At 40.5% G+C, this 17,621-nt stretch overlaps 1 protein-coding gene across 1 annotated transcript in view; it reads left to right on the top strand.

Moving 5' to 3' along the window:
• LOC135224524 (fibronectin type-III domain-containing protein 3A-like) overlaps positions 1–17,621 on the top strand; it is a 147,896-nt gene that overhangs the window by 77,565 nt on the left and 52,710 nt on the right. The window contains 1 exon segment of the mRNA XM_064263594.1: positions 2,233–2,396. Coding sequence (XP_064119664.1) covers positions 2,233–2,396 — 164 coding nt within the window.

The raw sequence follows: 17,621 nt of genomic DNA, 5'->3' as shown, positions 1-17,621 counted from the left end.
TATATATTAGAACATACATTAAAGCAGAACCAAGGAATATCCGAAGCACAGATGAGAGAGAGAGAGAGAGAGAGAGAGAGAGAGAGAGAGAGAGAACGCGAAGAATGCGAAAGAGGTGAAGAAGAACTTCTAGGAAGTTGGGGTCGGGCAGGGGTTTTGATGAAGGGAGTAGAGGAGCCTGCGAGAGAGTGCGTGCGTTTGTTTATACAATAAGACGTACTGGTAACCTTGGGACTCGTCACCTCCCTCAAGCCTCCGGGGTTGTGGCCCGTTAAACACTCTCTCTCTCTCTCTCTCTCTCTCTCTCTCTCTCTCTCTCTCTCTCTCTCTCTGTAAATGGGAAACAATGAAATGAGTTTCTGAGGGTAATTACCTTCCCGTATTTCGGAAGGTGCATCGCTGAGCTTTTCGTCGCCCTGAGCCTCGTCAGAGAAAGGTCGCTTGTCGAGGAATGCAGTAGATTTTATTTTTTTTCTTCCCGCCATTTTGGTTCGTGCCCATCTTTTGTGTATTTACTGTCTTATTGATTTTGCGAAGGGAATCTTTAGTTTACGAACCCTAGTTAAAATGTAATTGATTGTCATTATCTTTAGAAAAATGTGGTATTCGTGTCAGATGCTGTTGGTTTCGTCGTTGCCCAAATCTCATTTCCGGATTTTTTGTACTCGGCCAGATCCGTGTCAGCCTCTGCCAGTCTTCAGTCGCCGTGTGGGGGTTGGAGTTGGGGTTGGTGGGGTGGGGGTGGGGCCGCTTGTCGTAATCTTTGAAAATTTAGCAAAAGACGGACATTTTAACCTAATTTGTATTTAGATATATCATTGACTGAGATCGACAGCACTGTCAACTAGGTGAACGTCAATGCAATTATCCATGAAGCAAGTAGACAGTGTCTTGGCCGTCAATAGTTGGGTGCCACAAGGGAGCGCAGTCACCTGTGTTGCGACTCTTATGTATTTTACAATGAAAAATATGGTCGGAGATGGAGAAGATGCGGATTTGAGTAAAAAAGAGAAGTAGACGTTCTAGTGAATAAATAAGTATGCACACGATGATGTGATGATGATGTGATCAGTCAAATATCGAAGGTTGATGAGGCTTGCTCAATAGAGTAGAATGCTTCAAATATCTCTGGGGAAGAGATTCGAAATTCGTCTCAAGAAAAACTGAGGGGGGAGAGTACTCAAAGAGATGAAATAACATTAGGTGAAGTAACAATAATCTTCAATTTTCCACATTTTGAAGAACGTTGATGTTCGATAGATGTTCTGTGGAGTGTGACTGCTGCATGTTGTATATTTATAGTAGAAATTTTAATATTCTCAGTTAAGTAAAATTCTTAACGTCGGTGAGTACTTTGATGATACAGGAAACAATATACTACTATAACTTTTAGAATGTTAAAATCAAGGTTTTTCTCATCTTGTAATGGTGAAGCAGACCTTTTGACAACTTTAAATTACAAGCAAAAATTGATTTTAATGATGACACTCAATTTCCGTACCTCTGGTAATGAATGAAAGCATAGGATGAGGATGATGATGTATAATGTTGTAAGATATATGACTAAGCGACTGTAGAAGATGATTAAACATCATAACTTGGGACTCAAATGTAAAAGGAAGAAGACCTTTGCTTTTTCCAGGCAACGTCTGCTCCTCCTCTGAGAGAGAGCCTCAGAGGGTGATAGCATTTCTGTCGACTAGTCTTTTTGGGGATTTGAACGTGTTGAAAAAGAAAGTCGAGAATGCTTGTCAGCTAGAATGAAAGTGATGGCAAATTACCCTGAATGCAATACAGTATGCTTAAAGACATCCATCGTACAATATGTCTAATGAAGGTTTCTCACACGAACCGGCATCATCATTTAGTTGCCGCCTTTTTTTTTTCTTTTTTGTTGACAGCAGTACATTTAAAAATGGTCATTTTAGATGGAAAGCTTAATCAAAATTTTTCTCTTTTAGTTTTCACCTGGAACTCGTTTAAACTAACTGTCTGATAGCTGTGACCTAAGTTGCCAAATTGGATAGACTGCTGCCTTGTCAGAATATTGTTTAGGTGGGCTCGCCTTTTCAAGAAACGAGCTTAGACTTTATGGTACCTAGGGTGTTGCAAAATAGGAGGGAAAATAGCGTGGTCTCACGAAGCACAGTCTCCTCCTATCTTTTCTTCATGAAGAGCGAAGTGCATTGAAGACTAGAGTAAGTGTTTAAAGGCGTCCTTTGTCTCCTGCAGGTCCGGCGAGCGTTCGTATGGTGTCGAGCAACTCGTCGCCGCCGATTCCTCTGCCGGTGCAGGTGCCGGCAGGTCACGTCGTTCAGCAAATCGTCGACGAAACTGGTACCCTACGTCACGTCATCCTATCGGCGCAGCCCGTCCCCATGCCCATGTGTCCCTATGTAAGTAGCATTTTATCTGTTTAGTTTTTTTTTTTTTTCAATGCTGTGGAAGTTTTTCCACTAGGAACTCTTATAGTGAAACCATGAGGCTTTTGTTAAAGTTAAATGGCGTCCTATTATTTTTGAGTATATGCCAGCAAAATGGAAACCTGTATGCCATGATGTCATGGTTTCAGAAAAACTTGAAGTCGAGAAAAATGATGGTTGGGATGGCTGTCTGTCGCACAGAAAATAGTTTCTCCGTTTTTGTCTCATTTGATAAACACTAGGCGCTTGAATGAGGAGCGACAGATTCCTTCCTCATTTTCAGAACTTGGAACCACGCTTCATTATTTTTGCTACCGAAAAGTGCAAGAACCTTTTAAAAATCAAATTCGGATTCTGCTTCATTTGAGAACCAGGTGAGCGGGGTTCTTGGGCTCCACTATCCCCAGGACCCCGAAACAGTTTGCAATGCCACTACATCATGATAAATCGGATACTATATCGGCTCATGACCTCAAGTAGCGATTGAAAGGCCCAAAACTACGGGAAAGTAAGCATGTGCCACCAGGTATAATAAGTCAAGTTAGAAGCCGTATGGCTTAGACTTTGTGAAGGACGGGTGGAATGAATGATGCGCGTAAGAATTCAGTGGACAATGAAAAAAAAAAACCGCTCTTATATATTCTCTTAACACCTTGAATTCTGGGATGGACTTCAACAAGTTGTTATAGACCTGTCCAGATTGTGGCGGTGGTGTTCATTTTAGATGATGGTGACTGTGCCACCACAGGCTCTTGACATAAACACATTCAGGGCGTTTCGGAAAAAGCTCAGGTTACTACAGTAATAATGGTTAATGTAGCAGTCAAACGATTGTGGACATATTGAGGGTTAGGTACAGTTAAGTTTAGATTTTAGAATGTCACTTTGTGTGCAAGTCGTATATTATTGATATATTATAATATATATTATATTATATATATATTTTATCTATATATATATATATTCATATATATATATATATATATATATATATATAGATATAAATATATATATATATAATTTAGAATGGGAAAATATAAGTATTAATGTTAATGGGGAATACCTTATAACGACCTAAGTTCCGCAGATGACATAGTTCTAATCAGTGAATCAGGGGAGGAATTATAAAAGATGATAGAAGATTTGAATATAGAAAACAGAAATGTAGGACTGAAAATTAAAATGACTAAAACTAAGATAATGTTCAATGAAAATGCAGACACAACAAATAAGGATTATGGACGAACCCCTAGAGATTGTTAATGAATATACGTATTTAGGACAGATAGTGTTTCCCCAGGACATGAGACCGAATTTAAAAGAAAGGATAAGCATGGGATGGAGAGGTTTTGGTAAACAAGTGAGATTATGTAAAGTAAAATGCCACTCTCTAAAAAGAAAAGTATTTAATCAGATGGTCTTACCAGTATTAACTTATGCATCAGAAACTTGGAACCTTACTAAAGCCTTAGAACATAAGCTAGTTACAACTCAGAGCTATGGAAAGAATAATGATGGGAATAACACTAAGAGACAGAAAAAGAGCAACATGGATACGAGAGCAACCTGAAGTAGAGGATATTCTAACAAGTAAGAAAAGGGAATGGAAGTAGGCAGAACATATAATGAGAATGTCAGATAAGAGATGGACGAAAAGAATAACAGATTGGGTCCCTAGAGATTGCAAACGAAGCAGGGGAAGGAAGAGAACACGATGGATTGACGAACTTAAGAAAATTTGCGTGTATAGAATAGCATAGAAAGACTACAAACAGACGAGAGTGGAAGGACAGATCTGAGGCCTTTAGTTTTGCAGTGGACTAACAACGGCTGATTATATATATATATATATATATATATATATATATATATATATATATATATTATATATATATATATATCACGAAAGTTTGGAACGTGATAAATGCATAAATAAAGGTATAAGCCACGAAGGAAAGATAAACAACGGAGTTTCTACAAGATCTGTCGACTCAACGTCTTTTACTTAGCAGACAACTGACTTACATGAGAAACTGAAAGTACAAGGAAAGGTCGTATAACGGAGAGATAGGGATTATAATCCATCATAATCCCTATCTGTCACTTATACGACCTTTCCTTGTAATCTCAGTTTCTCATGTTGTAAGTCTGTTTGTCTGCTAAGTAAAGGACGTTGAGTCGAAAGATCTTGTAGCAACTCCGTTGTTGTTCATATGGAACAAGCCCACATGGGTCATATTCATTCTTGACAGTAGCCTTTTATAACAAACTTTTTTTTTTTTTTTTTTTTTTTTTTTTTTTTTTCTTTTTTTTTTTTTTTTTTTTTACTTTATGAAGACCAAGAAGGCAGACACACTGTAATAAGCATGAAACACTGTTGACCTGAAAGTTATTCCCTGCTGCAATAAGCTGTTTGTAGAGTAAGCCATATTGAGTTTGGTGAGCCTGGTGAGCAGCAAACGCCCGCAAGTTTTCTGGAATTGGGCCTTTGAGTAGATAAGGCTGTGTAGACTTTGGTAGTCAAAGAGTCCCATGGAATTCGTTAAATACGATTTTGAGTCGAATACAAGAGCTGTAGCAACTGCCTACAGTTTAGTTTCATCGTCTTTGATGATGATTGCCACCTGTCTTGATCCTTAGACTGTGAGCGGTGAAGCTCAGGTCAGACCTTTAAAGGTTGTGGCACCCCAGAAGCCATCACGATAGTGTTTGTGGTTCTAAGATTGCAATAGACGTGATGTTGAGGCGCTGCTTGTCCCCTGGCACAAAAGCTATTACTTTTATCTAATGAAATGCATAGGTGCTCCAACCATGAAGTTACTTGCCATTATATATCAATAATCCAGCTAAAGCCAAGCTACTCGTAAGCAGCCTAGTGTCTGCCAATTCAACATGTAGATGGAGCCGATGTATTACTGTGTCAGTTGAGTGGTCGTAAATCTGTTGACTAGGTATTACGTTCTCGTAATAGATCTACATTTGTTGATAGTGTTACATGAGGGGTTTTGAAATTTGCAGTAGACTTGATAGCAAGAAAGAGGGATGGTCGGGGAGGTATCTGGGGTGGTGCTGCTGCTGGTGCTGCTGCAACCGGCAGAAGTCTAATAACCAGTGACTCAAGCAAGATACTGCAGGTAGTAGATCACTACCAAAATAGGTGTCCATATTAGTCGTGGATGCAGTTCTGGGGTTTTCGTCTCACCTGTGGAAGAATCTTCTATTTCATGTGGATGTCCTTCAAGTGATCCAGACAAGGGGAACTAGCTAAATGTCTGTTGCAGAAATCCGTCCTCTATTATAAGCACGAAAGCCTTTAGGACAAGACCTCTTCTGTGTTACTGATGCTTGTCAGTCATCTTTTTGATCCTGAATGATCGAGTTGACTGATATTTTAGCTTTCTAGCGTTACATCTATGAAATCCCTCTCAATTTCCCCATCTGACCTTAGTCACGATAAGGAAGCCGCCTATTTTAAAACGGTGTCTCTCTACTTTTGCTGTGACGATGAAACAATAAACTAAATACTAATCGTGACGTTTGTAAGGAAAGTTCTGCAGCACGTGGCTGTTTATCTCTTAGTTCGTGGACGGCCTTTGCAATATTTCGTTGTCAGCTAAAGTATTGCGACTCCCATAAGGATTGTGGTTCATTGATCATCTGCTCGTTTGTGCCCCTTCTCCGGACGACCGAGCATCAAGACGAATTAGTAATGATTTGACTGGCGCTGGCTTTTCCGAGGAATGACAGTCATGCCATTTGCGTTCTGTCATCCTTGTTCGCAGTTTTGTTTCTTCAAAATTTAAAAGCTCATTATGGTTTCAGAGAAAAAGAGCATTGGGTGAGAGATTGAACGGCTACCCTAGAGATAAGGCATCAAGATTCTGAAACACTAGAACCACGATAGTTGTTACCAATAGTGGCGATTCTCACTGCAGTATCCCTATAAAAGTGAATAGAAGAAACTTGAAGAAAACTTGGGGAAAATAGTTCAGTATCACGTTTTCCATGCACTTAAATGGGAAATAAGATTTCTGTGCTTTGAAAGAATCAATTCAAAGTGGAATGTGTTATTATATTCCCTCTACCGACGGTCTTTTTGTAAGTCCGTCTGTTTGTCTGCCTTTCCTTTAATGTGCTGCTGTCTTAGCAACTTCTTGGCGGTTCGTACAAAGATAGACCCTGATGCATAGATAGATGTACTCGGCGAGGTTTTCCATCTAATTTTGAGTCTTATCTATTTGTCAGTGTATCTGGTATGGTTAGCTTTCATCACGATTCCTACTCGAGAGTCAGGTTAAGGGTGGGGTGGGGGGGGGGAAGTTGTGCGAGAGAGAAGAGAGATAGATCATCGTCCGTCAGTGTCACAGTTGCAGCTCCTTTGGACTTGTGTAAACCCTCGTGCATAGATGTCCTTAACGATTCCGACTGGATATTTTATATGCACAGATGAGGAAAGATAGTTGAATAAGTGGTCAATGTAAGCATGGCTAGGATCACTGTAGGCCGATATAAAGTGACTATGATATCAAATGGAAAAACTGTAAGTGCTAATTGCAAATATTCAAAAGCTTTTTTCCTGAGAACTTCAAATGACCTCTTGATACGCTGGTTGCTAAAGCATCTGAAGTTTCGGTGCCTCTCAAGTCGAGGAAAATGTTTCCACTGTTCCGTTCCTGAAGTGTCAAGTGGTGGAAAATCTCTCCCTTATTCTATATACCTTGGAAAATACGAGAAAAAGAAAAGATGTGTTATGGATGGATTCATGGATTCGCCGCGTGCCCAGCTACCGTTCTTTTTGGCCGCCTATGCCTGCATGTATGTTCAGTGTGACTAACAGTACTAGTAAGTTAAGTAGATGTTGTTCATCTCGAGTGACAGCCACAGTGATGCAAGTAGCATCGTGTGTTTCTCTTTACGCTGTTCAAGAGGATGGACTGCGTATTGGTCGCCCTCTCTTGAATCGTCAGTTTCATTTTGAATAGTGCATTTATTTAAAGAGGAAACGTTCCTAACTTCCTATTGATGTTACATCATCGTTGTAAATATAGAAGAGATCAAAGAACTAAAGACGATGACGCTGAGCCGAGCGGACCTTTATGGCAGGCGGCTGGAATGCCACAGGGGCAGCAGAAGGTAATATTCCCTTGAAGGAGGAGGACGTCGAACCAGCCAGCCGCCGCCAGTCAGCCGCTCTTTCAACCAGAATAGATAGCAGAACTCGATGCTCTCTGGTTTTCTTTCTTGCTGCTGATGGGTAGTTGTATTGGCACACAATGCTTTCGCTAGAGGTTTACATTAAGGTTGTTCGTATAGTTTTCTACTCGAGTTGAGTTCGTCGATCCTTTAGATGTGCTTAGTGCTTCGTTATATTTGAAAATATCATCATCATGATGCAGGTGGTTTCTGGACCCTAGAATTATGTCCGTCAGAAGCATGAAAACCTAATAAAGAAGTACCGAGTGTGCATTTCCCTAGTGCAAAATTAGCTGAATGCTCCTGACGCTGGTTTTGGGGTCCTTTGCCCATGGCCTGTGCCGTTGCTTTTGTTTTCCTGAGCGCTCTCTCTCTCTCTCTCTCTCTCTCTCTCTCTCTCTCTCTCTCTCACTCTGTGAATGTTGAAGGTTTGTTCTAATATGCTTTGATGCTATTTCGCATATGAAAAAGATTTTTGCCCTGGCAGACAAGGAAAATGCATTTGCAGTGCCAGGGGTTGTTCACTCAACAATGACAAGGACCTAATAGATGTTCAGTTTTAAACACACGATCATGTAAATGCAGATCAAATGGTTTTACACACACACACACACACAACACACACTGACTAGCTCTTAAGGTCGCACATGCATCAGTTAGCGTCTTCAAGTCAAAGGAAAGGAAAGGTGAGGTAAGGAAGGTGAAGAACCAAAGAAAACTCGTCAGAGAAAAATGTGGGGGAGAGATTATTATATTACATATAAAACGTTGCAAAGTTGCACATGGATCTGGCAGTCTCCAACATCAACTTAAATGATCATCTTTTGAGGACTAAGAGATCTTTTTGCGGATGGATCATTAAACATTCATGGATAATATGTTAGAGAAAGTTGCGCTGTTAATACAAAAACCCAAAATCAAAATAAGAGACGCAGAATCTGCACGTGAGGTGGTTTTCAAGCACCGTTGTTTTCTTGCTTTTGACAAAGTGAAGTAGAGCACAGTATGTGGTATCTCCGTAGACCCTGAAAGGCTTTATTAGGGAAAAGTGTTCTGCTGGTATACTTGTATTGAAAGGTTATGTTACATGAAGGCAGGTATATCTAAAAGAATTTCAGTACGATGAAAAATAACTTTTATTCAACCTATAAATCCAAACACAGTTCAGAGCAAAGACAAAAGATATTTGTGTCATATGTTTTTTTGGTATTTTTCAATTTGAGGGACAGGAATGAATACATTTCCTAAACCATGCTTCTCTTGGGTTTTATCTCTTCTTGGTGGCGTGAGTCTCTCATCAAATCCAGCATCTCCATCTGCTTTCTTCGTTATGTTCTCCAAGGCCAAGGCTGGTCATTCACGACATATAGCCAGAAACGCGCCTCAATATTCCCTCTGATCAGCTCTTAATAGCCGCCATGGCTTCTCAGTCTCGACACAGTCTGCTTGCTATTAATGCGCGTTGTTTTATATGACTACAGCATGCACAGTCATCTGCACATTCTACCGGTCGCTCGTGCATATACGGTAAAGATGATACAATCACCTTGATTACCCGTCGGTAATTGACTGATCATGAAGCCCTTTAAGCAATGGGACTGGTCGTTAATCGGACGGATACGACAAGAAAGGCCCGTAGGTCGTCGCTTTAGTTTTATGGGCCAATGTGTAGGGCAAGCATTCTCATTTCAGAGGACTTGGTGAGAACCAGAAGGGTATCCCCCCTGGAGAAGAAGCTCCTTGAAGGGGAGAAGGCGTTTGGTGAAAAAAGAAAAAAACCCTCGCCATCTCCCCGCAGAGCCGGACACTTGTTTGTAGGGTGCATGATGACTCAGACAGACGAATCAGTTTAGAAAATTCAGGATATTGAGACACAACACCCGCCCGTGAAAGGAAAGCGAAGTTCGTCGTCCTTACAAACGATGCTCTTCCGCGAAACTGGTCTAGCATTATTTTTTCTTCTAACTACTAAGCCTTGTCTGGGACGGGACAAAGGGTCTCCTCTCATCTCCTTCCACGTGTTTTATCCAAACGCTGAAAGAAATGGCCTCCCTGTGTGAACCCGCGCAGTTTTTACAAAAGCCAATTTTTATGAACTGTTGTCACTGGTTTGGTGGAGTTCGACGACTGGCAACTTATCGAAATGAAGACGATTTGTTTGGAGGCGCTCACTCCGCTCGAACGAAAATATTGGTTTTCCTAAGGTGATCGGGCTTCTGAGTGGCGGGTTCTCTGCACAAAAGTTATTCTATTATGACAGGCGTTTGTTAACAGTTAGTAAAAATTACATTATAGTTGTTGAGTAAGTAGTTTTTTTTAAATTTATTTTTTAGTCGCCTACAGTAAAGGAACCATATAGCGTTTTGAAGAAGAGGGAACCAATGAGAAGGGATTTCGATTTTGACAGCAAGGCTCGCTGTTTGGGCTAAGTAAACGTCGAAGATCCCCCCCCCCCCCCCCCCCCCTGTTCCTTGGAGACTTCCACTACTTATTATGGTATATTATTTTACTTTCCCTTTTCTTGGGACGGGGAGGAGGAGGAGGAGGCACCACGGACTGGCTTCCTTGCTGTCATTCCTCCTCCTCCTCCTCCTCCTCTTTTTCATGCAACAGGAAACCCTGCTGCATTCCAGCAACCGAATATCTTACTCCCAGCAGCACCACTCTGCTCTCTCTCTCTCTCTCTCTCTCTCTCTCTCTCTCTCTCGTGTGACCTTCAGGAGTTCCTGTTTTACCCTAAGGTATAGAGTATCCTCTCCTTCAGCGGAGGCAGTCATTGTTCCTCTCTCTGCCTCTGTCTCCCTCCCTTTACTCATCCTATTCCTTCATCTAAGCTCCCCCTCCCATTGCTCTACCTCTTCTTTTATTTAAAGTCTCTCTCTCTCTCTCTCTCTCTCTCTCTCTCTCTCTCTCTCTCTCCTTGCTCTCTATCTTCTCCTCTCTCCTTTTCCATTGGGCGCCGGGCGTTAGTTATTTATTTTTCCAGAGTTTCTTTCTTAGAGAAAATGTTGTTGATATCGTTTGTTTTGTCCCACCTGCCATTGGAATTGTGTTCGGCAAAGTAGTCTGATTTTGGGTTTTAAAAGTTCTGATTTTAATATTCGGGAGAAATTTCCTTCTTCAAATGACGGTAATCTGAGCACTGAATTAGTGGGTGATATTAATGTCATGGCTTTAGTCCTTGAGTATTGAATCGGTCAATACGAAAGGTTTTACGTTATTACTTAGTAAAAATAAGATTTTTTTTTACTAGAATGTTTGTATGTAGATATTAGAAGATTTCCTCTGTTCCATAGTCTTGCATAAAGCAAAATTATATTTGCATTATTGATATTGAGACAGTGAGGTGACCACTTTTATAATATAATTTGGAAACGACTTGGTCTCTCAGGTCAGCGATCATTCATATTTATGAATCGAACGATGCCAGACAACTGATATATAGTGTCATTTGCGTGTTCATATGCTTGCGTGCTTAGAGAGAGAGAGAGAGAGAGAGAGAGAGAGAGAGAGAGAGAGAGAGAGAGGGTATTCATGCAGACAGACGTTAAATTTGTGAGGTGACACCACAAATTGTAAACTTTATTCAGGCGGGGGGTGGGGGTGTTTGCGTGGCGTGAAAAAGCTCGATTTTCAGTGGGAAAGAGGCGGCGGCGGCAGATTCGGGGAACTGAGCCAGCGTCCGAGAGCCAGAGTCCCTGGGATTCTAATGTTGTTAGGAATCGTCTGATAGTGATGCGATAGTCGCCGTTTTTTTGGAAGGATTGACTTTGTAGAGAGCTTATATTCTATCTTTCTGGAAGATGAGTGAATCCCAGAATTTTCCTGAGTATAATCATTTCACGACTGCTCTTGGAAAGACAGATATTCTGTTTCTGTCCTTCATCACTGACGGTCCATCCTACAGTCAGTAAGTCATGTGAACAGGAGTAGGACGTCTCGGACTAAAATGGTCCAGATCGAAATTCTCGTTACAAAGGTTCAGATGAGGCCAACGCAGTTGACTTTTGCGCAAGTGCTGCTAAGGATTATTGCTAAGGGTGGTTGTGGATAGGATACGCTATCTCTCGGGAGTGGTTCGCAATTTTGGCGATCAGACTTGAGCTCTTATTTCGGGTGGATTTGGCATCATTTCTACTTTCCCATCCTCGAAGTCAAACCGTTTTCTTGAACTCCCATCTATTTCTTGAATGTTATTGATCATCTTATGCCTGTTTTGGGGCCAGTTAGCTGCGTGTGTTGTCGTCGGCCCTCACAGACAGAGAGACGGTAGTCGGTAGGCCGGGAAGGGAGGGAGGGAGGGAGAGAGAGAGTGGTGTTTAAGAGAGGGAGGGTAAGAGCGGTAGCGGCCATTTAATTGGAAAGCAAGATTCCTTAATAGGTGATGCGGGTACCTATCCGATATGTATTATTGTAGACTGTGTTTGCCAGAAGAGTTTCACTCGCTTATGCTTATGAGAGCCCTCTTTTCTGTTCTTGAAGAGTCCTCACTAGTTGGAACTCTTTTTCTCAGTTAACGAGAAAGTTGTTTTGTCGGTTCAAAGATGAGAGAGAGAGAGAGAGAGAGAGAGAGAGAGAGAGAGAGAGAGAGAGAGAGAGAGAGTGCTTCTGAAGTTCAAAATGACTTATAGGAAACCTCTCTCTCTCTCTCTCTCTCTCTCTCTCTCTCTCTCTCTCTCTCTCTCTCTCTCTCTGACATTTATTCTATCATGACTTGTGTAAAGCTTTCGATGAAGTTGATGACGTCATACCCTGCAATGAACTCGAACAATTCGGATGGATCAGACTCGCAGGAGGAGCCAGGCTACACATTTCAGTTCCTCTCAAATGGGAGGCTTCAGATTTCGTTTAGTGGAGCATTATTCAAAGCAGCCCAAGTCTTATGGGGTGTTTCACAAGGACACACTCGCTGCGATTCTCTTCATGGTGCTAAATGATAGTAATAGCATCTTGAGAAGCATATTTAGGATTACATTCACTGACGATTCTCTCGTCTAAGCAGTGCCAAAGTCTTGGTGAAAATGCAGAGAAGTTTCGAACCGAGCAAGATGATGTAGCTTCTACACGGGGGCCGAGAAGCTACTAATTCTTTAGTGAACACACACACTCCCACCAGATGGCGAAGTTTTAGTCACTAACTTGGTCAGTATACGAAAACAGCAGATGAAGTTGACAGTACACGAACACAGCAGATGAAGTTGATGAGACGATCGTCGATGAGCTCACCAGTATGCTCTCTCCTTTCTGTGACATATTCATTTAGAAAGAGCGGAGGGTACCCAACAATATTATGAGTTCTCTCCCATGGTTCTCATCGTGCTAGATTAAAACTTTGCAATTATGTAACATCCAGCGTCTTCACGAACACTACAGAATGTTGTCCTCCCTCAAAATCAAGGAAGGAATATTTCAAATCGACGTTCCCATCCATGAAGGGTAGTCGCTAGGAGTCATTACAATAATACAAGACGACAATACATCATGTAATTTTTTAATGGTCCGTATCAAGCTTTCTCATCTTTTGCGATAGCCATCTCAGTCGATTGCCTTTCACTGATACTAGATTCATGCTGAATGGGTAATGACTGAATTAAGAAGGTGATGATAGGTCACGCGGTCTTTTGTTTTACGGTTCAGATGTTAATGCAGTGAATGCTCCTGCTTGCTTTGTATTGATAGGGAGGGAATCGCAAACTTTCATAGCTCGAAACTATGGTCATGTAGGTGGTTTTTGAAAGGTGTTTCGGTAGAAAGGAGTTGTCGTGACCTTTTTGGAGTTGAACCTCGTTTTGAATGTCACATGATAAGCTTCTGAAATCCACCAGTCTCAAGTTCTGGAGCAGGCGAATGAAGTGGTATACGTATATGTTACCTGTGTGTGCTGTGCATTAGAATGTGCACCCCTGGCTTCCATAGACACTTCCCTTGAGGGGGTAGTGCCGTCAGTGGACCTCAGTCGGTGCACTGCAGGCATTACTAAAGGTTCTTTGCAGTGTCCCTTCGGCCCCTAGCTGCAATCCCTTTCATTCCTTTTGCTGTACCTCCGTTCATATTCATTTTCTTCCATCGTACTTTCCACCCTCCTTTCTAACAGATTCACAGTCCAACGACGAGGTTTTCCTCCTGTTACACCTGCCAGACCTTCTAACTGTCAATTTCCGTTTCAGCGTTGAATGACATCATAGGTCCCAGTGCTTGGCTTTTTGCCTAAATTGTTTATTCAGTTACTCATGATATTTAGTAGAAAGTAGCTACGCGAATCACGCGACACCATTCGCCCGTCACATATTAGAATTCATCGCTTCAAATTCCTCGTTTCCATTTATGTTCTTACCCTTCCCTAGTAACTCTAAATCACTTCACTCTCCCTAATCCCTATTGTATCGTCAGTAAGCTTCGCCTTTCTGCACTGCTATTCATAACCTCTTTTCTTACCTCAGAACTTTGCACTCACTTCTAGCTTCTGTTCTCTGACCTATTACACCACTACCTTTCATTTACGTACAAAAACAACGTAGGGGCATAAAACCTCCTTTTCTCAGACCCCTTTCAACTAGTAGTCGTACTATCCATATCATCAGATGTTCGCTTCTATCACAAAAAGACTAAGAGTTACTAACATATTCTGTGTTACAAACTGTATTCTGTGACCTCTGTGTTGTATCTATAATAAGCTTTCTGTGGACTCGTGCTTGTACGCTTCAGAATTCTGTCACTTTCAAACTTTTCAAAAAACTATTTCTTATAGAAGGAAAGAAGTTGATCACACGCCCTCTCCCGTATCTCAACGCTTGACAATCCACTTGCTCTCAGGCACTTTGCCGCTTTTCTTACTTTTTCCATCAGTATCATACATCATATTTTCCACTGTATACTAAGCAACGTTATGTTTCGGTAATTCTTCGTGTTTTTCCTATTTCTTGAACCTTATGCTCATGAACAATTACTTCACTCACCCTCTCCTGTGGAACCTTCTATATAGCCATCTCTTGTAGCCGTGGTCGACCACTCACTCGCACCGCTCCTTCCTTCCTTCTTTTCGCGTTGAATTCCACCTCTCGTCCCATCTACTCCTGGTGGCTTTGGCTTTTTAGTCTGTTATTTGCCGCCTTGTCTCTTCAACGGTAGGTAACTTTGGCGAGCATTCGCATACTTGCACTTACCTTTTCCACTCTCATGATACTGAGCTCTCCTCTATTTTTTTGGCATTTTGCTATATATATATTAAGTATATATATCTATATATCTAATAGTATATAATATATATAATAAATCTATATATATATATACTAAAGGTTTTTTTTTTTGCCACGAAGGAAAAAAATGAAAAAACGAGTTGGCCGAGTACTTTCGGTCCTATTCGACCCTTTACTGAGCATACTGATTTTACAAAGAACACATAGTCAAAAGAAGGCTTAATATACAAACTGACACTACTAAATTAGCCGAATAGGACGAAAGTACTCGGCCAACTCGTTTTTTCATTTTTTTTCCTTCGTGGCAAAAAAAAAAACTATTTATACATAGCATCACGTTTTATATACTTCCTGATCAAGTTATTCATATATATATATATATATATATATATATATATATATATATATTATATATATATATATATATATATATATATATGAGAGAGAGAGAGAGAGAGAGAGAGAGAGAGAGAGAGAGATTTTCGTTACTAGTTTTACTTATGACATTTTTATACTGTTAAAAATATTAACCCCAAAATCACTCTTAAATTCACACTACTTACCGATAACGTTTTTTTTTTTTTTTTTCATAGGTAATACATATAGTATATATGTAGTCAAGTGCATCCTCCGGCGACATAATGTACTTGGAAAGTGATACTTCTGTCTTCCATGCACTGTACATCCCACCCCATAAAGGCTTGGTTTACTCGGTGATGTTTCCCTCAGTTTATTTACTAACTTCTGTTGAAATTATTCTAGAATATTGATTTTAATAAGGAGTAACCTCGGAATACTTGAAACAACATATATAAATATATAAATATATATATATATATATATATATAATATATATATATATATATATATATCTATCTATATATATATGTGTGTGTGTGTGTGTGTGTGTGTGTTCATATATTTATCTATAGATATATATTATATATATAATTATATCTTATATCTATATATATCATATCTATATATATATTATTATATATAGATAGATAGATAGATAGATACATATAAATATATTATACTAGCTGACCAAACTCATTTTTTTCCCTCTCATATTCCTGTGAACATATTTGCTTTAGTTACAATGCTCAGCATTTTTGTTATTTTATATTTTACCACTTCTCTCCCCCCCACCCCCCATAAATATTGGGGTTGAACTTTGACATTTTCACCCCTTCTCACATCCCACCCCTCCCTGCCTTCCTAACGGTGCTGAATTTGGACTTAAAAGGGCAAACAAAGTTTCTCTATTCATCTCGGCACCCTCGAAAACTTTGGATTAAACATTAATATCTGTAATTTTTTTATTTTTACGTGACCACCTTCACACCCCTTCTCATATTGAGGGTGAACTTGGATTTGAAGGGCTTCTTCAGGAGTGTCACTATTCATCTCAGCAACCTCAAAAACTATGGATTAGTCACTGATATCTTGTCACTTTCGGTTGTTTTTACATTACACATCACTCCCTTCCTGCCCCCTATCAGTGCGGAACTTGGGCAGGCACTACATCGGGAGAGTCACTATTCATCTCGGCAACCTCTAAAACTATGGATTACACACTTAATGTCTTTTGTTTTCGACTATTTTTACTTGTCTCCTTCTTCTCATCACATTGGGGCTACTGCCTGATAACTATTTTACAGTAATGCAATTACCACCAATAACCTATGTTTCAAATTTGAACCAAAGCGGGCCAAAAATGAGAGTTACAATTTTTGGGGCGGGGGTGTAGAAGTAAGAACCTTTTTGAGGAGGATGTATATGTTTTTAAGAAAGTCTAATTAGTCTATGTTCGAACCCTACGAACCCTATGTTCACATGACCTCTGTGCAATATTTCATACGGATCGATTCATTGGTGTAGACGTTTAATTGGAACAAACACAAACAAACAATAAGACGCACTGTGCCATGTATATAATAGATATGCAGCCTATATATTTTTGTATAAATTAATTACTACGTTGAATGTGTGATATATTAACAAACCACACAGGAGAAAATGGAGTACTTGTTTTTTACATAAAAAAGGAGAAAATAAAAAAGATGAGATGGAGGTTATCTATTAGAATTCAACAGTTTTTGTGGTATTCCTGCAAGGCAGCACACGGATCCAGTCGACATAGATCTTGGATCAGATGTCACTGTTTTTGTGACGTTACTGGAGAGCGTCGTAGCTATTTCTGGCCTGTTGGTGGTGCTATTTTATCGCAGAATTGCACTGGCGTGCAACGAGAGCTGTTTCAAATACTACCCCTCATTGGATTATTTCAGTCAGTCTTAATTTTATTTACAGCGCTGTGCTTCACCCTTTGGCGTGTCTCGTGATTAGTGTCCATTAGGGGCCCAGATTGGCTACCTGTAGATTATAGTTTTGTTGCTGTGCTCCCACACATCGGCTATGCGAGTTTATTGGGTTCTCGTTATCCTCTGGTATGGAAGGGCTGCTGCTGCTGCTGCTAGTCAGTTCTGGGGTATAGACAGCGCTTGCAGTATTGCAGCGTTCCATTTGAATGTATTATTTCTACCGCATTTTTACTTTTGATGTCATTTTTCTCGTTTACCAAAGCGCAGAGCTTCATCTGTGAAACTCTTCGCCTTTGCCCACTCCTTTTTGACGCTTTGTAAGGCGAAGTCGGCTTTGTAACAAAGGCTTTGGAGTCGGTTGATGTGAATACCAGACGCTGATGTAAACAGCGACTGTACTGACGTGACGGTATTGGTGGTGGGTGGGTGGATCAGTTGGTAGGCGTGTTGTGGCCAGGGGAGCGTGCCTGTCAGAGAGAGAG

This window comes from Macrobrachium nipponense, chromosome 12 (genome assembly GCF_015104395.2).
Source record: "Macrobrachium nipponense isolate FS-2020 chromosome 12, ASM1510439v2, whole genome shotgun sequence".
Lineage (NCBI taxonomy): Eukaryota > Metazoa > Arthropoda > Malacostraca > Decapoda > Palaemonidae > Macrobrachium > Macrobrachium nipponense.
This window is presented reverse-complemented; position numbering and strand designations above follow the sequence as displayed.